The sequence below is a fragment of the Talaromyces proteolyticus genome, assembly GCF_021365285.1.
Source record: "Talaromyces proteolyticus strain PMI_201 chromosome Unknown BGW36scaffold_5, whole genome shotgun sequence".
NCBI classification, from domain to species: Eukaryota; Fungi; Ascomycota; class Eurotiomycetes; order Eurotiales; family Trichocomaceae; genus Talaromyces; species Talaromyces proteolyticus.
In genome coordinates, this window is record NW_025764281.1 from 2,040,790 (window position 1) to 2,063,491 (window position 22,702).

A 22,702-nucleotide genomic window follows, 5' to 3' on the forward strand; every position below is an offset into this window, starting at 1 on the left:
CCAACTAGGTTATGCTCTCTGAAACCAGAGGGCAGAAAAACATGTGCTGCAACTAGTCAGCAAGGTCAAAGTGCCTGGTAGCCTCATAATACGAACAAATTTATATTATAGACGACTCAATAATCCTACGTCGACCGACCATTGCTGCCGCTTAGGATCCCTCTAGAGCGGAGCAACATCGGCCCGGGAACGCGCAAGTCGAGCTTCCTCCGCATTTGTCGATACATCAATAGAAAGCCGAGGCGATCGTGCTCCACCCTTACAAATTGTCTCGCTGCAGCGAGTCGAACGACAAGATTTGGGGTTGATGGCCGTTGCAGAATTGAGGGACTGCTTACAAGATGGACGTTTTCGCAGCGAGCGAAAGTGTCAACATGCCGGATCAGGAGAAGCCAGATGGCAACACCAGTACAGAAAGTCGTTCGGAAGAGGCGAACAAATTCCAGCGTGCTATTTCGGCTTGGAGAGGTATTTTTGTGTCCCTGGAGCCTATATCAATGATATACTTGCTGATTGCTCTGGTGACGACTTTTAGGCATCGATTTAACAAATACAATTCCGAAACTTGACACCACCGCTTCGGAGATAGTCGCAAATCAGCGAGATGCTTTGGTGCAAAGAAAAGACCTCGCGCAAAAGACAAAGGATTTTAGGAAACTCGACGATGCCTCGAAGCTGACGGAATACAAGGGTCTCCTGAAAGGTGGGTTTTACAAGGAATTTGTCCATCAAAGCCCCAGCCCACTAATAGCATATCTAAATTCTAGCATATCAAACGTTCATTGATCTCTTGACAAACCATGGCAAAACATCTTCGTCGTCTTTCTTGCAAATATACTCGTCTCTTTCCGAAGTGCCGGACCCTTACCCTCTCCTGGAGGCGTCAGTTGACTCACTCGTCGCATCCGAAGACACCGTACCGAAACTGACAGCAGAGAAAGAACATTTGCAAAAGTCAGTGGAGCAATTGACCAGCCAACTCGAGCAAACCGAAAAAAGATTGGAAGAGGAAAGCACCACCCGAAAAAATTTGGAGGACACGCAGGACTCAAAGACAAAGGAAATCGAGTCTTCTTGGGAAGCCGTGCTGTCAGAAAAGACCAACAACTGGGAAGCCAAGGAAAAGAGTTTGGAAGAAAAGATTGAAAACCAAGAGAGGCTACTGAAAGAACTAAAGGCGTCACTGGAGGTGTCACAAAGGCTTGATAAGGGAGAAGAGGTTGATACAAGTCTCAACGCCGCCACCGCAGCAGAGCTCGAAATCGTTACGTCGGATCTAGAGAAGACTAGTCTACGCCTGGCAGAGGTAGAAGCACGCAATGAACAAATGAGGCTAGAGCTTGCTCAGGCAGCATCTCATCCTCATGCCGAACAAAAGACCATCGATGACGACCCTGCATATCTTCGACTTCAGTCAGAGAACTCATCTTTGCTGAGAAAGCTTGATGCTGCAAGATATGACCGAGACACTGAAAGGCATAACTGGGAAACCAAACTTCGTCAAAACGAGAGAGAAAATGCCAAATTTGCTGCAGAGAAAGATGAGCTTCGATCAAAACTCGAGAAATATGCCGACTATGAAGAGATCAAGAGGGAGCTCGAGGTCATCAAGGTAAGCCCCACAATTTAGGAAATCTTATTTCATTTCATTAATATTCAACAGTCTATCGAATTTTCGACGGGAGACGACGATGATGCAGGTGACGTAACGGAAGAAATCAATAGTAATGCAAATGGTGCAGCCAAATCCAAAGAAAACACATTGGAGCAATTATTAATGGCTCGCAACAAAAAACTAACTAATGAACTCACCGTCTTACGAGTGTCACATCGTGATCTTCAAAGCCAGATAGACACTCTACAAGAGGAGGTCTCAAAGACAAAAAGAGATCTTGAGAAGTCCCAGCAGCTCTCCACAACACTTGAGAACGATCTGTTCCGGTTACAAAAAGGATCACATGCTCTCCCATCAGCTGCAATGTCTGTTGCAGGCACATATACCTCTCGATATCATTCATCTCGAAGAGGTGGAGGCACGTCACCTACTTCCTCGATAATATCAGGCTTTGACCAAGCCGCTGCTTCCTCTAACACAATGGAAGCTATTCGTGCCGGTGAACCCGTTGGCGGAGGCTCGGGTCTCCTCCCGATGATTCAAGCCCAACGAGACAGATTTAAACAAAAGAACGCCGAATTGGAGGAAGAACTATCAAACACATATGCAAATGTCAAATCCCTTCGGCAAGAAATCGCCGCCCTGCAAAAGGACAATCTCAACCTATACGAAAAGACCCGCTACGTCTCGACATACAGTCGCGGCCAAAGTTCCGCTGCAACATCAGCATCAACCTTTGGCAACCGGCCAAGCGCGACTTCAACACACCCTTCCGGCGAGTCTTCTTCCAGCCTCTCGCTGGACAGGTACCAGTCCGCGTACGAAGCACAAATATCCCCCTTTGCCGCTTTCCGTGGTCGCGAGGCCACAAGGGCATACAAACGCATGAGTCTACCCGAGCGATTCGTTTTCTCAGTAACTCGAGTTGTACTTGCGAACCGCACAAGCCGGAATTTGTTCGCTGGTTACTGCCTTGCTTTGCATATACTCCTTTTCGTCATGCTGTACATGATGAGCGCGGTTGAAATAGAAAAACATCACATTGACAATCTTGCTAGCGGTGCTGCTGCGGCTGTGGCTGCGGCCGCTGGGGGTGATGGTGCTATTCGCGGAGGTGCTGGAGCTGGTGGACAACATTTGCAAGGCGACGATTGGCAACAAGAAGGCTTCAGTTGATGTATTCTAATCAGGTTTCGTTTTGGTGTAATTTCTTACTTTCTCTTGGAGTTCATTTTGGCGTTGTTAACCAACACATCATTATTCATGTCGTCAGTACTATATTTATACGAACAGTGATACTCCGCATTTGCATGATAATGTTCAATAGTGATTCGATGTTTATATGTAATTTTTTCTACAATTCATTAATGTCTTAACGAGCCATCACTTTAACGTTGTCGTCAACTCATACATCACCAGTACTGATATCACTTTCTTCCCCTTGTAACCATTGTGAAAGAACATTGAACCCCATTTAGCCTATCAGGTATTTCCAATACTTGATTACAGATATGAAGTACCGAATGTTCTCATTGCAATGCAGCAGCTACAATTTAACCCATAAATTTACAAAAATCAGTCTATTTGATGAAATCAGTCGTCTAATCTTAGCGGGTTTAAACCGTCTCTTTTATAAGCTAGTATTGATCTCACAAAATGATGACAGAAAAAAGACATCGACGAGACAGTTTTCATTTACTGTACAAATAAAACAAAGGAAATATAAAGGTATGCGCTATAACACTACTATCACAGAGCCCATGTCTATCTATTGATCAAAAAGCTCAAATGAAAGCTCCAATTGACAAGGTATTTTTTCTTGTTTTTTGCTGGTGGGAGAAAATGGCACTCTCCGCTCTTAGGCCAGGTTGCGGCTCATGTCGTTGGTGATGCGTTGGTAGTCAAGCATACCCTCAACGTTACCGAAAGCGCTGATGGCAAGTTCCTTGTCCCACAGCTTCTGCTGGGCAAAGTCCATGACGTCCTTGGCGGTGATCTGTCCAATGGTGCGCTCAATGTCTTCGGCGCTCAATCGGCGGCCGGTTGTGATAATCTGGCGACCAATATCTTCGGCAACGGCGGTAGTACCGTCAAGAGACAAGAGGATGGAGGCCTTGAGTTGAGCCTTAGCGCGCTCAACCTCGGCTTCGGTGACATTGAACGACAAACGAGACCATTCACGGAGAGTAAAGTGGATGAGATCATCGAGCTGAGTGAGGTTCTCGCTTACGAGGTAGATACCCCAGAGACTAGGTGTGACTATTAGCAATGTATATTTCGCAGAAGGAGTACAACAAGTCTTACCCAGTGTCACTGTAGCTGGTAGAGAAACTCATGAAGCTGTTAGCCAGGTTGTGGTGAGCAACGTAGTTGCTGAGTTTGCCGCCAAGGTAGGTAGAGTTGCCCATGGTACGATCCCAGTTACCCTGCGACTGTCAGTGGATCCCCACAAAATCGAGAACAGTAAGATAACATACTACAATAGCCTGGGCAACGAGACCAGTGAAGTACAGGTCATCACTCCAGCTAACACCCTCAACAGCAAGGGCAATATGAGCAGTCGGGATAGTATCATCGCGGATACGGACTTCAGAACCGATGAATTCTGGCTTGCGCTTTTGCTCGGCAGCAATGACGGCAGAGGAGGAGGTGGGGGGAGCAACAGGCAGGGCACCGAAATGTTGCTCAGCAAGCTTAACTAGAGCATCGTGTTCGATACCACCAGCACCAACAAGGACAGTCTTCTCGGCCAAGTAGTTGGTCTTGATGTAGTTGACAAGGTCGTCGCGCTGGATGCTCTGAATATTCTCCTTGGGGCCGAGAATGGTACGGCCGAGTGGTTGATTCTGGAAAGCAGTTGCGTGCAAGTGGTCGAAAACAACCTCCTCGCTATGTAAATCAGCATGATGCTCTGCTCGCAATTGTTGGAGATACGTACGTCACTTTCTCTACCTCCTCAGCCTCCCGAAGGATGACGTCGCGCTCGCGCTCGATGGCAGAGGTCTCAAGCTTCGAGTTTTGCAGAATATCGGCAAGAATATCGACAGCCTTGGGAACGTCGGCGTTGAAAGACTTTGCGTAGTAGACGGTGTTTTCCCGCTGAATCACACAGTTAGAACGAAAAGGAAAAGTGTCGGCAACTTCGGAACGTCATACCGAGGTGTAGGCATTCAAGTGACCACCCATGTTCTCAATTTCCAACTCAAGCTGGTTTTGGGTGCGCTTGTTGGTGCCTTTGAAGGCCAAATGCTCGAGGAAGTGGGCAGTTCCATTGGTTTTATCGGTTTCGGCACGAGACCCGGCGTCAACGTAAACGCCGACTGTGCTGGTGGCAGCGTACGGGTTGTGTTCGGTGGCAATGGTAAGACCATTCGACAACTTTATCAATTGTTAGCTTTTTCCTCTCTTGATACTGACCATGAGCGAATGACGTACGGTAGTCGATTGTGTCTTGGATGGAACGCCAACAGGTGTAGCAAAGCCGCGCTTCACCGGCTGCACGCCTTTCAAGGCAGCGCGGTTGCGCAAAGCCTGGTTGAATTGAGAAGCAAGCCGTCTGGAAGCCATGGCGAAGGGAGGCTGGAATGGAGTCTAGGGAAGAGGGCAATTGGGAGGAGAGGAACGCCTGGCAAGGATGGTCGTTGAGGTTGGAGGTCGACTTGAAATCGGGAAGTCAAATTGTTCGCCAGCTCGGCCAGCCAATCACATGACCCGCTTTGCAAACCCGCGCGTGGTCCGTCCCGGGCCTTTCCTACACCTCACCAGCACCTGCAGACTGTATACATGCGCTCCAGCCGCATTTTTATTCTTATTTGTCCATCATCTCCTACCATATCATCACCCTGCGTAGTGTCTACTTGCTTAAATCGACTTTTACACAATTTTCTCAGAATTGCCTCGGCTGCACGATGACCGAGACGGAGAGCACTACCAATCGCAACGAGAATGCCAGAGTTCATTCGCTTTAGCTAACTACTGCATAAAGCATTACGATGCAAACGTGGCAGCAAACTTCTTGATATTCTCGATAAATGGAATATCGTCCAAGAATCCCAACTGCCGAGCGTGCGCGTTGTCGAAAAGAGGTGACCAGCTCTGCACAATCCTGTCGATATCGGCATCGTATTTCTCCTCCACCAACGCCCTCCTTTCCGGACCGCCGACCTTTTCCAATGCATCGAGCATCTCCTGCACGGTCACCAACAAGCCCGGAAGATTGACAGACCGTGAGTCGCCGAAAGCTTCCTTAGGCACCTGCCGAGCGTGCAGCAGGTTCTTCACAATGGTATATGGCGAGCAGATCCAGACTGGCGTTTCCTTTGCTACAGGCAAAATGGCCTTTTTGCCATGGAACGGCTCTCGGATGATGTCGCTCACGAAACTGCTAGCAGCTTGGGTCGGCTTGCCAGCTCGGACAGTAACTGTGGGTAGTCGCACTGAACGGCCATCCAAGAAGCCTCTGCGGGAGTAATCATTGACCAAAAGTTCGATGATCAGCTTTTGCGTACCGTACGACGAAAGTGGCACTGGCGGAAGATTTGTCTCACTGATCACAAACCCAGGTTTCGTAGGGCCGTAGACGGCGAGTGAAGACGTAAAAACTACTTTGACACCGGGCATCGTAGCCTTGAGTCTGTTGAGGATGTATCTTGTTGCGTCTAGATTGACCTTAATTCCCAAGTCAAAATTAGCTTCGGAACCACTGGACATGATGCCGTGTAGGAGGAAGACGGTCTCGTATGGGGCCGATGTATTGATTAGCTCGTCCACGACTTGAGAAGAGGTCAAGTCAGCCGCAACGGGCTTGACGCGAGAAGCATAATCCGGCACAGAGGCTGGTACTGGCGGTGCCTGAACATCGGTGATTGTGACTGTGGTATCTGGAGACGACGTGCGGAGTAATTCAGCAGCCAGTTCCTGGCCAACATAACCGCCAGCTCCTGTGATAAGTATAGAAGGCATGACTGGGTATCTTCTTAAACGAAGTATCGGTGGAGGGAAATTAAATAAGAAGAAATGTAGATTTTAAAAATTTTATCTACTGCTAGGCGCGTGTTAGGGCATCATCTCGTTTTATGTACTTCGACCGTGGGGTTGGAAGTGCACGGCGAGTCGCCGACACATGGATACGCCAAGCATGTTACTTTTCCCACAAGATCATACTGGCTTAAGATCTTCCTACTGGAATTCTCTGCGACATCAAACCTACAGTGGATACATCCGATGTCTCGTGGTTTGGTCTATGCAGGCTTGTATGATGGAAAATATACGGTATAGTACGGAGTGAAGGCCGAGTTGCATCATTTACGTCTTTTCAAATCGGTCCAGGGACAAGTTAAAGTATGAATAGTTACTATTCTTTGGCCCTCCAGACAATTTCGCACTGCATATTATGGTCAAATCATCGGAAAACCGGGTGTGGTGTACCCCCGCGCTCGCCCTTTCTCCGGTCTACTCGGAGCTGGGCCGAGGGTGCGAGGTACGACATACATGTAGAAATTGTTTAATAGTCATTACATACTTGAGAAATTTGTCCTTCTGAAATGCAACTGTTAATGCTAATTAGAATGATGGAAAAATTTTATGTACAATCTCCGAACGTTGTCCAATAAAAAGGACTTCGAGAAAACTCGTCCATACTATACATGCCATCGTCAGACACGAATATTAAATAATAAGCAGGAATGTTTTAATCATGCATGAGCAGCACCGTTGGTCCCGTTAGTAGTATTGGGCCCATTCGTTGCTGAAAGGCTGCTAAAGATCTCATCGAATGAGTCTTCAGTCACCTTGGTGCAGTCAAAGCCATAGATGTTTTTCTGGACATCGGCATCCGCCCACTTGTCAGGCACTTTTCCATTACCCTGCTTCAAAGCGGCAAATTGCTTATCGCGCTCTTCCTTGGCAGCACCGTCACCGAGATGCAATGTTCGTCCAGATGCAGCAGCTAACTCGACCAGGGTTTCGGCACGTTCTTTGCGGACCTGTTCATATACACGGAGAGATTTATTGATTGATTCGGGTGAAGTATCGGGTAGACGAGACAGGACAACGGCGATCACAGCTCCATCTTCAATGGCCTGAGCAGCGCCCTGAGCCAGATGAGGGAGTGTAGGATGGCAGGCATCACCAACCAAAGCCACTGTCTTATAAATCCAGGTTGGTAGAGGGGCGTGGACTCGGAGCTTCCATTCGCATACCTCTCCCTCCGGGACGTAATTTAACATTCGATGAATCATCGGGGAGAAATCATCAAAGACGCCCAGCATCGCTGTCTTCGATCCCTTGGTGGTATATGTAGCTGACGGAGCGGCAGCGAAGTTTGTGTCTGGTTGGGCGGTGGAGAGATTATAAATGGTCTTATTGGAAACGGGGTAGGCAATAATATGTCTCTTCTCACCGATCCACCTCGTGACAGTGTCGCTATCTAGAAGAGCAAGAAGCTCGGGATCATCTTTGATCTGATCCCGATGGATCATTATACGGTATGCTGCCTGGTTTGTGTTGGTGATTTCGGCATCGACGCCCAACAGCTTGAGCATCTCAACGCGGATGAGACTCTTGATACCATCTGCAGCCAGCAAAACATCTGCTTCTACCTTATACGGCGGTGATCCGTCGCGTGGTGTGGCAGTGATTATTGGCTTTGGCCCGAACGAATCGATGGATTCGACTTTTGTGTTGAAGTAGAAGGTAATAGCCTTCTCCTTTTTGCAACCTTCATACATCGAATTGGCGAGCGAGAAACGGTGCCCAACCATATGCGGATACCCGTAGGTTTTCTCAATATACCCCAACTCCACGTGGCCGAGTTCCTGATTAGTTGCACCCTCTGTATAGGCGTTAGAACCACAATTTTTACGAGATGCAGAAAACAAGACATACGTCTGATGCTAGTGTCCTTGATATTGGTAGCCTCCTTTGCTATCGGCTCCCATACTCCCAACCGGTCTAATATTCGAGCCATATTGGGTGCGAGCTGAATGCCAGCTCCAACAAAGCCTAGGTCCGACGCGTATTCGTAGACGTCAATTCTGTTGAATCCCTCCTTTGCCAAAGCCAAAGCAGATGCCAGGCCGCCCATGCCTGTATGATCGCGGATTAGCTTGCACAAAAATACGAAAGTTAAGGAGGAGTGCTACCAGCGCCGGCAATGACTATTTTGAGATCTTTCACTGATTCGATCATCGTGTTGTGTATGCGAGCGATAGATCAATATGTAAGTGATACCTCACAGCTACACGAAATGGAGATCAACAGCAAAAACCCCAGCTATCGCTTCGTGACAGTTGAAAGAGAGGGCTGAAAACAAGAATGTGATTCTACTCAAGATTGATATTTATCGAAACGAAAAACGATATATGGTGGGATCCCCGGATAAGCATTCTTCAAGAGGTAGATGTCACTTCTAGTCTCCATCGCCATCAGAGCGGACGGCATTTAGCGAAACATAAAATTGCCATTAGTAGCAGTCGTAGGGGAAGGTCGAGCTCACGGCCCTTTTTCCCAATTTTTTGCTGCCAATGATGAGATGATACTAGCGCTGATAAAATCTTATCCGGCCTGGAAACGTTTGCTGTCCCCGCATCTCTCCATACATTGCGGGACCTCCCCGAACACTTTACGCATCATACTGCGGTAAAGTAAAGGAATATGTCAGCTGTGAAAGACGAGTGCTATTCCTTGAACATATAGTTGCTCACGCATGATCATATTTTACGAATTCAGCCGGAAAAGACCGGGTTTTCTGTGAATATATACTTGCAAGGTTTACTCAATAATTGTTACTAGAGAGCAGAGCACGACGATTAATACAGATAGTCAGCCCCTCCGAGGGAACTCCTAATAATAGGCCGATTTGCTTATGTATGGTAAATGTATGCACAGTACGAATAATTCCTCAGCTTGTGGGGCTAGTCGGTATGGCCAGTCGTGTAAGACTTTATCCGGCTCAGGAGCAACACAATCAAACATCCATCAGACTCGTTGATGAGACAGCCAGAATTAATCAAATGGAGATGCTCTCTATGCGAATTGATAATCCTTCTCCTGAGGAATCATAGCGCCGGCTTGATTATTTCGTTTGTACGGGTTCGTTATAACTCTGTATCCTTCCGGCCGATCTGAATCGTATGATTCTGAGATAATGAGGAAACAAGAAGAAGAATAGAGTAAATATGATAATCATATCCGTATATTGGTGGAACTTTTTGCCCATGAACCTAGCATTATTGCAAAAACAAATGGTAGGTCTCGAATCTGAAAACGTAGTTGAACATGTGCATCCATACATAGAAAACATAAGAAGACCAAGAAGAAAAGACATTCACAAATCAATCACTTAAAACGCCGAAAATGTCACAAAACCAAGTTCGTCGAAAATCGCAAGATTTCGAGAGAAGTTTAAGAACGGGTATAAACACCGGCCACGATACAGTGATCACGCTCGAAAGGTTCTGCAATATGTTAGTATGACACCTGGTACTGTGGGCTGATAGGTTTTGGTTCTTACCAAGTGTAAGTTCTGTAAAGATGATGTTAGTATCTTGAATTTTTGATGGTATTCTGAGGTGGACAACTTACGTTCTTTGGGCTTAATCTTCTCGGCTCTGAGACGTTCAACTTCGTGAGCGAAGACAACCTCGGGCTTGGCCGTGCTGTCAATGCAGCTGGCCTTGATACTAATGAGAACACCACCCTCGTTCTTGAGAAACAGATGTGCGTTCAAGCCGACGATACGAGCTTGGTCAGGTTGGGCGACGTCAGCGAAAATCACATCCACCATGGGGACCAGCAGTCTGTATTTCATGGGGTGCTGGAAGGTCTATTAGTATACAACTTGACATATAGTCAGTCATGGCAAAAACTTACACGAGCGTCTTCAACGATGGGAATGACATTGGTGCGTTTTCTAGTCTTGTCAGTAATTAAACATTATGATCAGCAAAAAGAGACCTACGTAGCCATGCCAATCAGGTCACGACCGGATCTGTGAGAGAATTCAACGGCATAGACTGTTCCTTCAGGACCAACCAAGTCTGCGACGTGAGAAACACTAGTTCCAGAAGCTGGATTATTATTAGCACCAGCGATTTCCACAAGTTCCCACGAGAAGTCATACCGGCACCGAGGTAAAGAACTTTAGATCCAGGCTTCATGAAGATTTTGTCTAAACCACCAAGCACACCTGCGGCAAGCTTGCTCCTATAATAGTAGCTCCATTAGACAAGCCAGAAAAACAAATAGACAGGCAAAATAATAGGCAGCTCACCGGAAAGGATTCCAGACACGGTACTCGGTCTTAGCAGCAGGCGCATCATCTTCAGCGGGAGCCTCAACAGCAATCCGCTTTTCACCGTATACGGAGTCACCAGGAGTCAAGTTCTTGGTGACAAGAAGATCTTCTTTGGCGCCGCGGGCAACGAAGATACCAGCGTGACGATGAGGCTCAACGATGACTTTTTGTCCACCCTTGGCTCCTCGGGCACCACCACCACGTCCACCACGGGGGGCTCCTTCTGGATATTAGCAGGTATATTGGTTTCTTATTATAATCAAAAGCGCACCTCTACCACCGCCGCGTCCACGAGCGGGGCCACCTCGGCCTCTGGGAGCACCACCACCTGTGGAAAAGCTAGATTAGAGAGGGTGGTAGACACCGAAAGGTGATTTGGAACACACCACGACCACCGCCGAAACCTCCACGACCACCGCCAAAACCTCCACGACCACCACCAAAACCACCGCGTCCACCTCGTGGGGGACCTCCTCTACCTCTGGGAGTGAAGGCCATTGCGATCTTTAAGAATGATCTTGGTGATTCGACTGGACGATAAGACGGGTGCAAGGATGTCGCACAGCGTAATTAGCGATTCAAAATCAGAATTTCGACTGCAATCGTCTGGCAAAAACTAGCAGGTCCGTATTTGTCGAGAAAAGGTCCAGAACCCCACTGTGCGTTGATGATAAGTAGGTGCGTGCAGTGCAATTTCTCGAGGTGAACGAAGCTTTTTTTTTTCGAACTTGCGGACTAAAGCAACGCTAGTCTGCATGGGGGCTAGTATGGAAGATGCAAATTTTGTGGAATCTTATCATCACGTGATATCGCATCGATAGCGAGATCACGGGACTTGAAGGAGCCCTACGGTTTAGCATGAAGATCGAGATGTAAATTTTGGAAAAAAGTGTCACAAGACGTTATATTTTTAATATTGTCAACGGAAATTAATAGTAGAGCCTCCATATAGTTCCTATAAATGAAAAAAATCCAAGAAAAAAAAGGCATCATCCAACCACTCGCCATAAACTAGTCAGCATAGAAAAAGTATTGTGCCGAGTACTGCACTTGGAATTGAGCCGATTGTCCTTGACAAGTATTAGGAGCCGCGCCTCCAGCAGTATTGACTCGATAAACATGAGTATAGTTGCCCACCGTACCGGCGATGGTGTTGAGATACAGCCAAGGGACAGCACCATTACCGGAATTTCCTTGTCCCGCTACGGAGCCAGTTGGGGCATCCATTGTAGCATTCTTCTTGGAAATTGCAATTCCAAACTGCCTTTCAGCTGTCGTATCGAGGTTAAAGATTGGCGTGGTGGAGTCCCCAAAGTAGTGGTGTCCTAGCATGTCGAGGTTGGCAGGAGGAAATGGAGTGCCGGAAGACGATGATGGAATATCATAGTTTAGGACAATCTTGGAGACTGCATTCAATAGATCGTCATAGTTGGCAGCGACACAAGAGGCATCATAAAGGGTTGCAAGAGCACCCAGCTGGGTTGGCTTTGTGTCCGCGGTGGAGTCAGCGCAGGAATAGTTCTGATTGAAGTCAGTATGCAAATGATAAGCAAATTCTCGAGCAAGGCGGTGTCTTCATACCTGAGTTCCACGACCAATTGCAACATATTTCAAAGTCCCCGAGGGAGTAGGTAGACTGCTAGCTGCAGAGGGCAGCGAAACTTTTGACAGATCGCATCCGGTGGACGAAATGTGGTTTGCCAAATCTTTGATGTGGTCGCTTACCCTCGAGTAAAAGTCTTCAAGGTCTGAGCTGAAATCATAGGCCTTGTCGTAGATGGCATTCGTAGGAGCTGCCAAGACAGCGGGGGCCGCTGCGGCGAGAACTACGCACGCTGCGTTGAAACGCATTGTGAATCGAAAAATAGTGTCAATTGATGGGTTTGGAGATTCGTTTGGTTGAGGTGTGTTCTGTTGATCTTGGGATCAAATAATGCAGATATATCCGTGATAGAGCACCGGGCCCGATTGTAGGTAGAATGACTATAAACGCTTGCAGAATAATGAGGGAGAACCAATATATGCAATGACGGTTAAGAAATGAACAAGAATAATAGAAAGAAATTGGATATGAGGGTATGGGGAGAGACGTATGACAAACAAACAAAAACTATAGCACAGAAAAAGGGACAGTGCCACATGTAGCAGACATGAAGACTATTATGTATGCAACCTGAGCACACGCGATTGAGGACCGATTCTGCAGGCGACGCAAAGAATAGCAACCGCTAAGGACTGGAGCCAGCCTAGGGCGATCTAGCTGGCGTAGAGGAGCTAAAGATAGAGTCGGTGCGAGGGGAGAGCCTGATTGGCCTGGCTGATACGCCGGGCTTGGGATTGCTGGCCAACCACAGCACATTTTAGCCTGTTAGCGGCTACCACTAAGTAAGCGGACCCAATTGATCTAACTTCTATTCGCCATGCAGAAAATAGCCTCCTTCAAGGTTCGCGCGTAGCGAAACAACTGGCTTGCTGCTAAGGCTAGCGTAGCGGCAATCTTGTCTTCTCGGACATTTGTACGATCGTTTGTTCTCTCTTCAGGCCAAGAACGGTTAGGCTGCCCTGATATCAATAAATCAAGTAACGACTTAATCCATAGGTTAATTTAATACACTTCTCGACTACGATTAGTCCGACGCCAGCCAGGACCAGAGACATTGTAAGTCGTAAGTGCAAGCTAATAATAACACTTCCCCCGCGCAATGGCAAAGAAACACCTAGCCATTAGTCAAGCCACTTCCTTAACACCGCTGCCGCTACAGTCCTAGACCATAGTTAGCTGGTAGTAGTACGTTCGCTAACAAAATATACAAGGTATGCGACTACAAAATTGGACCTGGAGGCTGGCATACTACACCGGCGCCAAGCAGAGTAGCCGTCCAAGCGAGGTCACATTGAAACTCGCCTCTTTTAGTGCTCGTGACCGAATGGCTCTTAGCAAAGTACAGATGTCTATCAATAAATATATAAATAACAGCACCCTGCGACTCATAATCTCTCTGAATAATAATGAACCCCATCAGAATCGAGGTTCATTGTGCCTCATATAATGATGGCGGTTTAACGCTGGGGGAACCAGAAGTGGGTGGGCCTCGTCCAATCGGCAGAAAATCTTCAGAAGCATCTGAGGCGCGCTAACGATTTTAGTCTTCTTTAGTTCGGGTGTCCAAAAATAGCACTGCCAGTGCCAGATGTAGATTAGAATCACTTCCGAGGAGCCAGTGAGATCTCGGAATGGGGCAAACAGAAGTTTCTATGGTTATGCGTTGATTGGCAAGATATACCCTGGTCATGCAATCAACTTCATGTGACGCATAGTAGCCAACCCCCTCATACATATGTCCTCGAGTCGTCGCAGAGTAAGTCATTTACATCAATGGATGTTCAATGGGTCTTTCGGTCCGGTGATACCTCGGTAGATATATCTAAAATCAACCACTAAGATTTTCTTGCAAACTGCGTCATTTTGTTTCACATGCCACGACTCAAGTATTTAATGGCTTGTTTGACCAGGAATAACTCGACATATGGGGTGTTGTACTCTCCCATTTGACGGGTATATGTAAAGAAGTTGGTCAACTGGTGTGACGTGTGACTCGCAAAATATCATGCATAATTTTAGATTTAGTATATATGTACTGTATTTGCCCTAATAGGAAGGTCTAATGGAAAGGACGCAGAACGAAGGGTGCCACACTCGCTTATGGAAGGTGGAAAGCACATGAGATGCAACTTTTCAAGGAACAATCGGTTCTCGTTTTTGAATTGCAACCTTCTGGCCAAAAGAGTAACCCACAGTGCGAGACGCCAAATGCTAAAAACAGATTTCTTCTTAATTTTAGTTCTTCGTGATGGGTTTTTTGGATTCTACGTGGCTTACTTAGCTCCTATGATGGCGCTATTTGTCCTAGCAAGATGGTCATTGGCTGGTTACGTGTCGCCTGAAGACATCCTTATTCAAATAGTGTGAAGAACTAGCATAAGTGGAACTACTTTATAGAGGGCCTAACCAACAGAAATCTGGACTGATATCGAGGCACGAATGACTTGTCATGGCATGCAGTTACTTGCGATTACGTACTTGAGGGGCCTTCTCTGCTACCTATGGTAGTACCTAATCCTTCTGTGACCATACAAATTGTGAAGCTGTTAGTTCACCTAATGGGTTGATCAAGTCACACCTATCGCCTTTGCGGTGATTAAATCGAAGTATTACGCTGTCTTCATTACATCGCTAGGCATTGATGCTATCTTTTGTGCATCCCTTTTGTCAGAGACTCGTGGTCTTACGTTAGAGGAAATTGCCAAATTTCCCGGTGACGGGCAAGCGGGTGGGAACATGGAATATTTGGTCAAGAATGTACAAAATAAAGGAGACGTGACGCATATTAAGTATGTTGACTCCCCAATTCAATGTTCAGTCCTGTATCTTGTTCTTATACCTAGCTATACTTTTCAGTTCTAAGGCTAATTAGCTGTGAGATGTAATAACGACATATTGTGTGCTCTAATGAACTGAGCACTCTGCTACCCGTGTACATTAAAATTCCATCCTGAGGCGAACTCCCAATGCTCTCCTATTATTTCCCAACCTTTGAATATATTATAACCAATCAATAGATAGAAACCAAAACTTGAACTATTGTTTGTTGAGCGCTGGGTATTTCCTATATCAGTTAGGCGGATTGGGGCTACTTGAATTATGAGGTTATCTTGAATAATCATTGACTGTGTCAAATTATTATTCGATATACTCAGCTACTAATTAAAATCTGATAAAGATAGAGAAGCGGGGTACTGTCAATATAAAATGAACTCGGAAGCCGTTTGATATATCAATAATATATAAATAAACTATAAGACAAGTAGACATCCCCAACCGAAAGAAATCCATCACCTCATTTCGAATCGCAACATAACTGAGCAATTGATATAGAACATTGAAAGCCCGGAAGAAAAATGTTCGGCTATAATATAAATTTCAATCCACGCCCGTGTCAGTTTTCTCTTCGACAAGCAAAGCAGACTGAGCAGGCGATCGATGCGATCAATGTTGTTATAAATGCCTTCACATCATGACACTATCTATGGGAAGCAATAATGGAAAGAAACTTGATCCTTTTTTATCTCTATTGCTGGTACATGTATTTGACGCTTTTATTTATAGTCGGGTTTGGGGCAATTAACATTGTATTATTCTTGTATGATATGTTCAAAAGTAACATAGCTGAGCAGAACTGTATGAACAGCATCTCAATTGAATGTGCAATATATTCAATGATCAGAAACAAATAAAAGAAATCAGGGTATGGGATCGCTATACTTTAAGATAATATTGTCTATGAGTTGCACATGTCTAAAAATTGCAAAAAAGAATTCGGTTATTGAGCCACTAAACAAGTTCGGAAATACAATATGTGCTATTATATGACTTGAACCAAGCGATAAAGTCAAAAATTGCACACTACGAAGCAGCAGCAGCAGCAGCACTAGCACTAGATGCACCTGCCACCGCAGCACCAGTAGTGGCAGCATATATATTAAGCACATAATGTATCATTGCCAGCCCCGTCACCACAAGCTCATCCATAAGAAGCGGGCTGTTGTCTGTATTGCCTTCGTAGAATTCAAACCGATAGTCACTTTTAAACGCCCAAGTAGACACCGATATCTTGGCCACAGGCATCGAGTTCTCATCAAAACAATCCAAGTCTAGAGTCTTGAGATGACTGCTGGACTTCCAGGTCAACGTGGTGCCTTGAAGCGCAAGAGGGTTGAATGTAGTCTTGTGTTGTAATTTTGTCTTCAATGGGAGTGTTATCTCTTGCCCTTGGATCGAGATGTCAATTTTGGGCCGAAACGAATGAAATTTGACTGTGGCTATCTCAGTCTCGGGCGAAGAGCCGGTTTTTATGATCATTTGATTTTTGAGAGATTTGAGTTTGGCTTTGTAAAGGACATTGCCTGCACCTTCGTCGGTCACTTCCCAGGCTGAGTGCATTATATTTGTGGGCTTGAATCGCAGAGTCCGAGATGGTGCTTGAGTGTGGTATGGCTGAGGCGGATATTTGGAGAAGGAATGTTTGTTTTGGTCCTCATATCCTGGGTATGGTGGCAACTGCTGTTCATTATTTCCATCGACATTTTCATACTGTTGCGGCAGGTTAGATTTCTTCAGCATTGACGGACTTGGAAAACATACATATTGTTTCTCGGTTTTCGAATCCATTGTGCATACACTTGCGATATCGTCGACTTTAATATCCATAAATACTCAAACTTTTTGCAGAGTAGTTCGCTTGTATCCTTGGGCATTTCTTGAAATCACGACCAAGGCTTTTATCGATCAGTATTTATAACTGAAGGATGAAGGGTTCTGCCGCATCATCATATGTATATCACACTAACCATATTAGGAGTCATGCACCGCTCAGTGGCTCAGCACAGGGCGAAGATCACAAAGTCAAATTATTTTTAATTTCTGCCACGATATTGACAATAAAAATAAATATTAAGGCAAGAGATCCTTTGATATTTGAAGCCCAATTGGCAGACTGAATGTCCATTCTTAAGCCGTGATTGGCTAGACCCGAAAGCGTCTAATTTTCGGCACGAAGCCCGATGATTGAAGCCCTATAAAATGGGCCGGCATACCAAGAGCATTGATCTACTCCGTAGTTTATAGGTTTATAATTTAAAATACGCTAAAAATGACCTCGGAAACCTTCACACTCTCTTTCGAGGACCAGTCTCAGCGTCAAAGTCATGCCTTACCACGGGTTGATGGTGGTAGGGCAGCTATCATGAATTTAGTGGGGTGTTCGATCCTTCAACTGTCAAGTTGGGGTGAGTAAAATAAATAGACTAGCTTACGCAAGGTCAACCCTTTAAACGGCTAGTATTGATGGTCTTAGGGTTTGTCATGTCTTACGGCGTCCTCCAAGAGCAATACACAACCCATTTCAATATGCAGGGCAGCAGCAAGCTTACCGGAGCGATTGGGACGACCTTAAATGGCGTTCTTTACATGTCACTTCCTATCATATCAACACTGCTTGCAGGCCGCTTGTATCAATGGAGACGCATGGCAGCTATTCTCGGGTTGTTGATTTCCAGCGCAAGCCTGGTCATATCGGCGTCTAGTACTGCTGCCTGGCATCTACTAGTCACACAGGGCATACTGTGCGGTTTGGGAAGCGCGCTACTGTACAGTCCATCGACATTGCAACTCAATGAATGGTGGGTTCGACGCAAGAGCTTCGCATACGGTGTGACTCTGGCCGCCAAGAACATCGTGGGCACTGGTACTCCATACCTCAATCTGGCTCTGCTTGGTAGACTGGGACTGCAGAACACACTCCGAGTGTGGGGAGTGATCACCTTTGTCAGTGGTATCCTGGCATTGCCGCTAATGCACCAGCGGGGAGAATGGCCGACGAACCAACAATATCATCACTATAGGAGACGGACGCCGTGGAAGTTCTTGACTCATCCAACGTTTTATGTTTTTCATATCGGAAATATTATTTTCAGTAGTGGGTATGGGCTACCTCAAACGTATTTGCCGAGTTACGCCAGCCAGATATTGCATCGGTCACAGATGGAAGGCTCTCTCATGTTAGCCCTTTTCAACCTTCCGGGCATCTTTTCCTGTGTCGCGTTCGGGATACTTGGTGATGGTACTCCGTTGATTGGCGCTTATAAACCAACACCTTTCACAACTACATTCTTATCGGCCATTGGAGCAGCGCTTCCTGTATTCTTTATATGGGGTCTCGCCGCACAGTCTGGATTGGTTGGGCTTGCTCTGTTCTCTGTTACCTACGGCTTTTTCGCCAGCGCATATTCAGCAACATGGGGCGGGGCACTTAGAGAAATCGAGAGGGAAGCGGTCTCTCACAATGAGCCCATTGACACTGGAGTTGTGTACGGTTTGTTGAACGGCGGCCGCGGACTTGGGTACGTACTTGGTGGAGTTGCTGGGATAGAGCTGCTTAAGACTGGGGCAGTACGTAAGAGCAGCCTGGCTTATGGAACTGAATACGGCTCTGTGATTCTTTACACAGGGATCAGCTCTGCCATTGGCGGGCTGTCGGTTTTCTGGAATCTTGCCGGGCGTCGTTATTGCATATCAGAACGGACAAGGCCAGCCTAGTCCAGTATCCCTGCCGTGCCACGTAGTAAAGGATCCTCACGCGGTAGAGCAGCACTAGTAAGCAATACAAATCATCTTTGTGGTCGTCGAGGGGGTCGGACGTGCTTTTGTGCAGCTGGAGAAGACTCGACGATGTGCAGCACTGCCGATTAGAAAGGTGCTGTGGAGACTAAACTATTTGTGGACTAGCTGCTTAGTCATGCACGTGGTATGGTGGAGTCGCTGAGCGGAGAGGCCAAGGCAGATCGATCTTTGTTTTTTTCCTACTCTCGGAGACCCTAGTCGCCCCCGACTTGATGGATCGATGGATACAAGTCAGTTGATTAGACTTGCCATGCATATTATTATCTTAATGCCTCCCAGATCAATCTTGACGCTATCAACCGTACATTTCCGGGTGACATCGACATGACGCCATGCAGTCGACATGGATTAAGCCTGGTGGCGGTGGATACAGAAATCTTTAAGTTCTGTTTCAACTCCATTCCCACAAATCAGACAATATGACCTCGGCTTTATGTGCATTTTCGGTACTAGCCCAGTCGTTTGCAGATATTACTATCCGATGCACTCGTTCCCGGTTCATAAAGTTGCATTAATAGGAGACATTATTTCGATGTGACCGCTAGCATTTATCAATCTTTCAGCTTCTGGTTTATTCTAAAAGTATTTGACCCTGTCCTATTGGCCAATGTACACAAGCATTGACTGGAAGAGTCTGGCGTGGAGAAATCTCGGCTCTTGAAAGGCGCTGGTTTGCTGGTCTTCTCCATCCGGGCCATGCACCAGCACCTTCTTTTTCCCTTTGCTTGGTCCTTGATGGGTCAGTGGATCGTCATGGTAGCGTGATTTATAATCGACAAGAGAATGTCAATATGTCAGGGCCACAAATAGTTTGTAATCTGGCCGTACTCCTGGAAACATCGCTTGGCCTATATAAACTGTCCTTCCTGTCGGAAAAAGACATTGCTGTGACGCCCAACTCTTTCCCATAACATAGCTGTGTATCATACTATTGTTTCTTTCCGAATGCAAAGCCACCATGCCTGAAATCAAAGGCGTGTTTTTCAGAGATGTCCCATCAGGATTGCCTGTAAAAGGCAAAGACTTGACCATCGAGACACTATCATATCCTGAGGAAGCGCCTGAAAATGGTATCATTATTCAGCCACTCTATGCAAGTCTCGACCCTTACATGCGTGGCCGCATGCGTGGTACGCGCCGGATTTTATAGCTCTTCAGTCTTCGTTCCAACTAACACTTCCACATAGATCCTAAAACCAAGTCATACTTTCCTGGATTTGATCTTGGAAAACCCATCACAAATACCCAAATCGCCAAGGTTGTCAAGTCAAATAGTGCGCAATACAAGGAAGGCGATGTCGTCATTGGATTCCTGCCATTCCAGGAATACATCGCTCTAGGGGGTGATCAGCTTTCCCTCATTCGACATCTCCAAAACCCGCTTGGCATTGAAGATATTCGTGTATTCCTCGGCGCGTTGGGTATGCCTGGGCTCACAGCTTATTGCTCCCTGTATGAGATTGGCAAACCAAAGAAGGGTGAGACTATATTTGTCTCAGCCGCCAGTGGCGCTGTCGGTCAAATCGTTGGTCAGCTAGCCAAGCAAGAAGGTCTCACTGTCATCGGCAGTGTCGGATCCGACGAGAAGCTTGATTTCATTCTCAAAGATCTCGGCTTCGACGGTGGCTTTAACTATAAAAAGGAGAAGCCTGCTGACGCACTAGCCCGTCTGGCCCCTGAAGGTATCGATATCTACTACGAGAACGTCGGTGGAGAGCATCTCGAGGCAGCCCTGGATTCCATCAAGGACCTCGGTCGTATCGTCGTATGCGGCTTGATCGCAGGGTACAATAAATCTCGCGAAGAGCAGTTTCCTTTGAAGAACTATAACTATATTCTGACAAAGCGGTTGACGGTGCGTGGGTTTGTGGTGGGAGATAAGGGCATGGGCGACAAGTACCGGGAGGAGCACCTGGAACGTGTCTCCAAGTGGATTAAAGATGGGACATTCAAGTCAATCACTTGGGAGTGCCAGGGCATTGAGAACGCCATTGATGGAATTTTGGGCCTTTTCAATGGACAAAATTTCGGGAAAGCGGTGTTGAAATATTAACAGCAGTACATGACATTTCATCGTTTGGAGGCTATACCTGCAGAATATCTGTTAATAAAATTAACATAATAGCCTGAAAATTCATATTATTCGAAAATCTCAACAGATTTCATGCCATAGGATTAAATATGAATATAGATATCTATAGTATGAAGGATCTCGGCTATATACTTGGCTATTACCGCCGACGCTGATTGGACACGCACTGGCCGGGCTTTTTCGGCTACGGGCAGCCAATCACAGCGGGCCATAATCGGATGACCGCATTCTGTCCCGAGGAAGTTCGACCTCAACTTCACACTGCGGCTTGCATACCTCAACCACATCGCGCCTTAGCCACACGACAAGACCGACGCTTCGCTGCTTGCTGGAGGTGTCTGCCTTGTTGAATCCAATTGGGTCTTATGCGCTTATATTGATATAAAAATTTCCCCGCAGCTACAGCAAGCAAACCGCCATGGCCTCCCTCCTCCGCCCCTCCGGTGCGATGCTTGGACACATGTCGAGACTGTCGGCCACCCAGTCCAAGGCGACCCCTTTCGCTATGGCGCTTGTCCGCCAGACACAGATGAAGAGTGCGACATCGCAGACCACTTCTTTCCACAGCTCGGCCAGGAAGGAGATTCTCAAGCCTCTGCCACGTGAGTTTTACCCGGGTTGCACGGGCGTGCAATTCCATCCAAAATAAAGGTTTTAGGTATAATTTACTGACGGTGCTATCTATCAGAGGTCGTCCAAGGATCAAGTATGTTATATATTACGCTGAACGCTGGCGTTATCATTTTTCAATACCGTGTCCCGCGTCGCCCATGACTATAGAACACCTTGATTAAGATATTGTTTCGAATTGATGGCTGATTCAAAGTCTTTAGTGAACGATGCTGCCCCCATTCCTCACAGCTCTCCTAGCCACGGTAGTTATCACTGGACATTCGAGCGGTACGAACACATCGAAACAAGTATAAGAGGGTTTGCTGATTGTTGTTTCAGATTGATCGCTGCTAGCTTAGTTCCTCTAACCATCGCCCCATTCGCTGCTGGCACTCTTAACCCTGTCATGGACTCCGTCCTTGCCACCGCTCTCGTCCTTCACTCTCACATTGGATTCCAGTGTGTAATTCCTTTCCCTACTTAGAATCTCACGGCTGACAATCCTTTAGGGCCCTTATTGTCGACTACCTCCCCGCTAGCCGTGTCCCCAAGACCCGTTCCCTCTTCGTTTGGGGCTTGCGTGCCGCCACTTTGACTGTTGCCGTGGGCTTGTACGAATTTGAGACAAATGATGTTGGCATCACTGAGGCTATTAAGAGAATATGGACGGCATAGATGTATATTACAATTTAGCGGTCACCATATCATTCTTTATTCCTTTTGTCTTTTTTTCTACAAGTTATTGTACAGATTCCAATGGTTTTCTACTATCCGCCTAGGCTAGAGGCGTCTGCAATGCAAACAACGCAGTTGATTTAAGGGGTTATGAAGCAAAAGTAGAATGTGAAC

At 46.5% G+C, this 22,702-nt stretch overlaps 9 protein-coding genes across 9 annotated transcripts; 4 read left to right on the top strand and 5 right to left on the bottom strand.

The window, feature by feature from the left end:
• Window positions 1-39: 39 nt before the first annotated feature.
• Window positions 40-3,037, top strand: BGW36DRAFT_318749 (putative Golgi membrane protein). Its single transcript, XM_046212602.1, has 4 exons — window positions 40-468; window positions 536-703; window positions 768-1,612; window positions 1,664-3,037. The coding sequence occupies exons 1-4, from the start codon at window positions 342-344 to the stop codon at window positions 2,789-2,791; spliced, it is 2,268 nt and encodes a 755-aa protein (XP_046073480.1). The 5' UTR covers window positions 40-341; the 3' UTR covers window positions 2,792-3,037.
• A 143-nt stretch (window positions 3,038-3,180) lies between these two features.
• Window positions 3,181-6,679, bottom strand: BGW36DRAFT_340398 (putative mitochondrial processing peptidase beta subunit). The gene is made up of 8 exons (XM_046213072.1): window positions 5,616-6,679; window positions 5,384-5,390; window positions 5,051-5,194; window positions 4,772-4,993; window positions 4,554-4,714; window positions 4,093-4,504; window positions 3,920-4,041; window positions 3,181-3,864 (listed from the first exon to the last, which is right to left on the bottom strand). The coding sequence occupies exons 1-8, from the start codon at window positions 6,575-6,577 to the stop codon at window positions 3,474-3,476; spliced, it is 2,421 nt and encodes an 806-aa protein (XP_046073481.1). The 5' UTR covers window positions 6,578-6,679; the 3' UTR covers window positions 3,181-3,473.
• A 629-nt stretch (window positions 6,680-7,308) lies between these two features.
• On the bottom strand, window positions 7,309-8,699 carry BGW36DRAFT_396633 (putative monooxygenase; the record flags this gene model as incomplete). Its single annotated transcript, XM_046218194.1, has 2 exons — window positions 7,309-8,447; window positions 8,501-8,699. The coding sequence occupies 2 exons, from the start codon at window positions 8,697-8,699 to the stop codon at window positions 7,309-7,311; spliced, it is 1,338 nt and encodes a 445-aa protein (XP_046073482.1).
• Window positions 8,700-10,018: 1,319 nt separating this feature from the next.
• On the bottom strand, window positions 10,019-11,408 carry BGW36DRAFT_426701 (Fibrillarin-domain-containing protein; the record flags this gene model as incomplete). The annotated part of the gene is made up of 9 exons (XM_046220305.1): window positions 10,019-10,071; window positions 10,128-10,139; window positions 10,199-10,430; window positions 10,487-10,526; window positions 10,575-10,683; window positions 10,737-10,819; window positions 10,887-11,130; window positions 11,182-11,238; window positions 11,297-11,408. The coding sequence occupies 9 exons, from the start codon at window positions 11,406-11,408 to the stop codon at window positions 10,019-10,021; spliced, it is 942 nt and encodes a 313-aa protein (XP_046073483.1).
• A 381-nt stretch (window positions 11,409-11,789) lies between these two features.
• Window positions 11,790-13,083, bottom strand: BGW36DRAFT_406866 (uncharacterized protein). Its single transcript, XM_046219015.1, has 2 exons — window positions 12,492-13,083; window positions 11,790-12,431 (listed from the first exon to the last, which is right to left on the bottom strand). Exons 1-2 carry the CDS (start codon window positions 12,759-12,761, stop codon window positions 11,922-11,924), a joined length of 780 nt encoding a protein of 259 aa, XP_046073484.1. The 5' UTR covers window positions 12,762-13,083; the 3' UTR covers window positions 11,790-11,921.
• A 3,291-nt stretch (window positions 13,084-16,374) lies between these two features.
• On the bottom strand, window positions 16,375-17,251 carry BGW36DRAFT_460825 (uncharacterized protein; the record flags this gene model as incomplete). Its single annotated transcript, XM_046222111.1, has 2 exons — window positions 17,113-17,251; window positions 16,375-17,061 (listed from the first exon to the last, which is right to left on the bottom strand). The coding sequence occupies exons 1-2, from the start codon at window positions 17,176-17,178 to the stop codon at window positions 16,375-16,377; spliced, it is 753 nt and encodes a 250-aa protein (XP_046073485.1). The 5' UTR covers window positions 17,179-17,251.
• A 369-nt stretch (window positions 17,252-17,620) lies between these two features.
• Window positions 17,621-19,065, top strand: BGW36DRAFT_358530 (putative monocarboxylate transporter; the record flags this gene model as incomplete). Its single annotated transcript, XM_046213973.1, has 2 exons — window positions 17,621-17,756; window positions 17,825-19,065. 2 exons carry the CDS (start codon window positions 17,621-17,623, stop codon window positions 19,063-19,065), a joined length of 1,377 nt encoding a protein of 458 aa, XP_046073486.1.
• Window positions 19,066-20,107: 1,042 nt separating this feature from the next.
• On the top strand, window positions 20,108-21,202 carry BGW36DRAFT_294599 (putative oxidoreductase; the record flags this gene model as incomplete). Its single annotated transcript, XM_046211116.1, has 2 exons — window positions 20,108-20,279; window positions 20,337-21,202. 2 exons carry the CDS (start codon window positions 20,108-20,110, stop codon window positions 21,200-21,202), a joined length of 1,038 nt encoding a protein of 345 aa, XP_046073487.1.
• A 309-nt stretch (window positions 21,203-21,511) lies between these two features.
• BGW36DRAFT_377152 (putative succinate dehydrogenase subunit CybS) lies at window positions 21,512-22,702 on the top strand. The gene is made up of 5 exons (XM_046215967.1): window positions 21,512-21,843; window positions 21,930-21,947; window positions 22,075-22,141; window positions 22,193-22,312; window positions 22,363-22,702. Exons 1-5 carry the CDS (start codon window positions 21,660-21,662, stop codon window positions 22,526-22,528), a joined length of 555 nt encoding a protein of 184 aa, XP_046073488.1. The 5' UTR covers window positions 21,512-21,659; the 3' UTR covers window positions 22,529-22,702.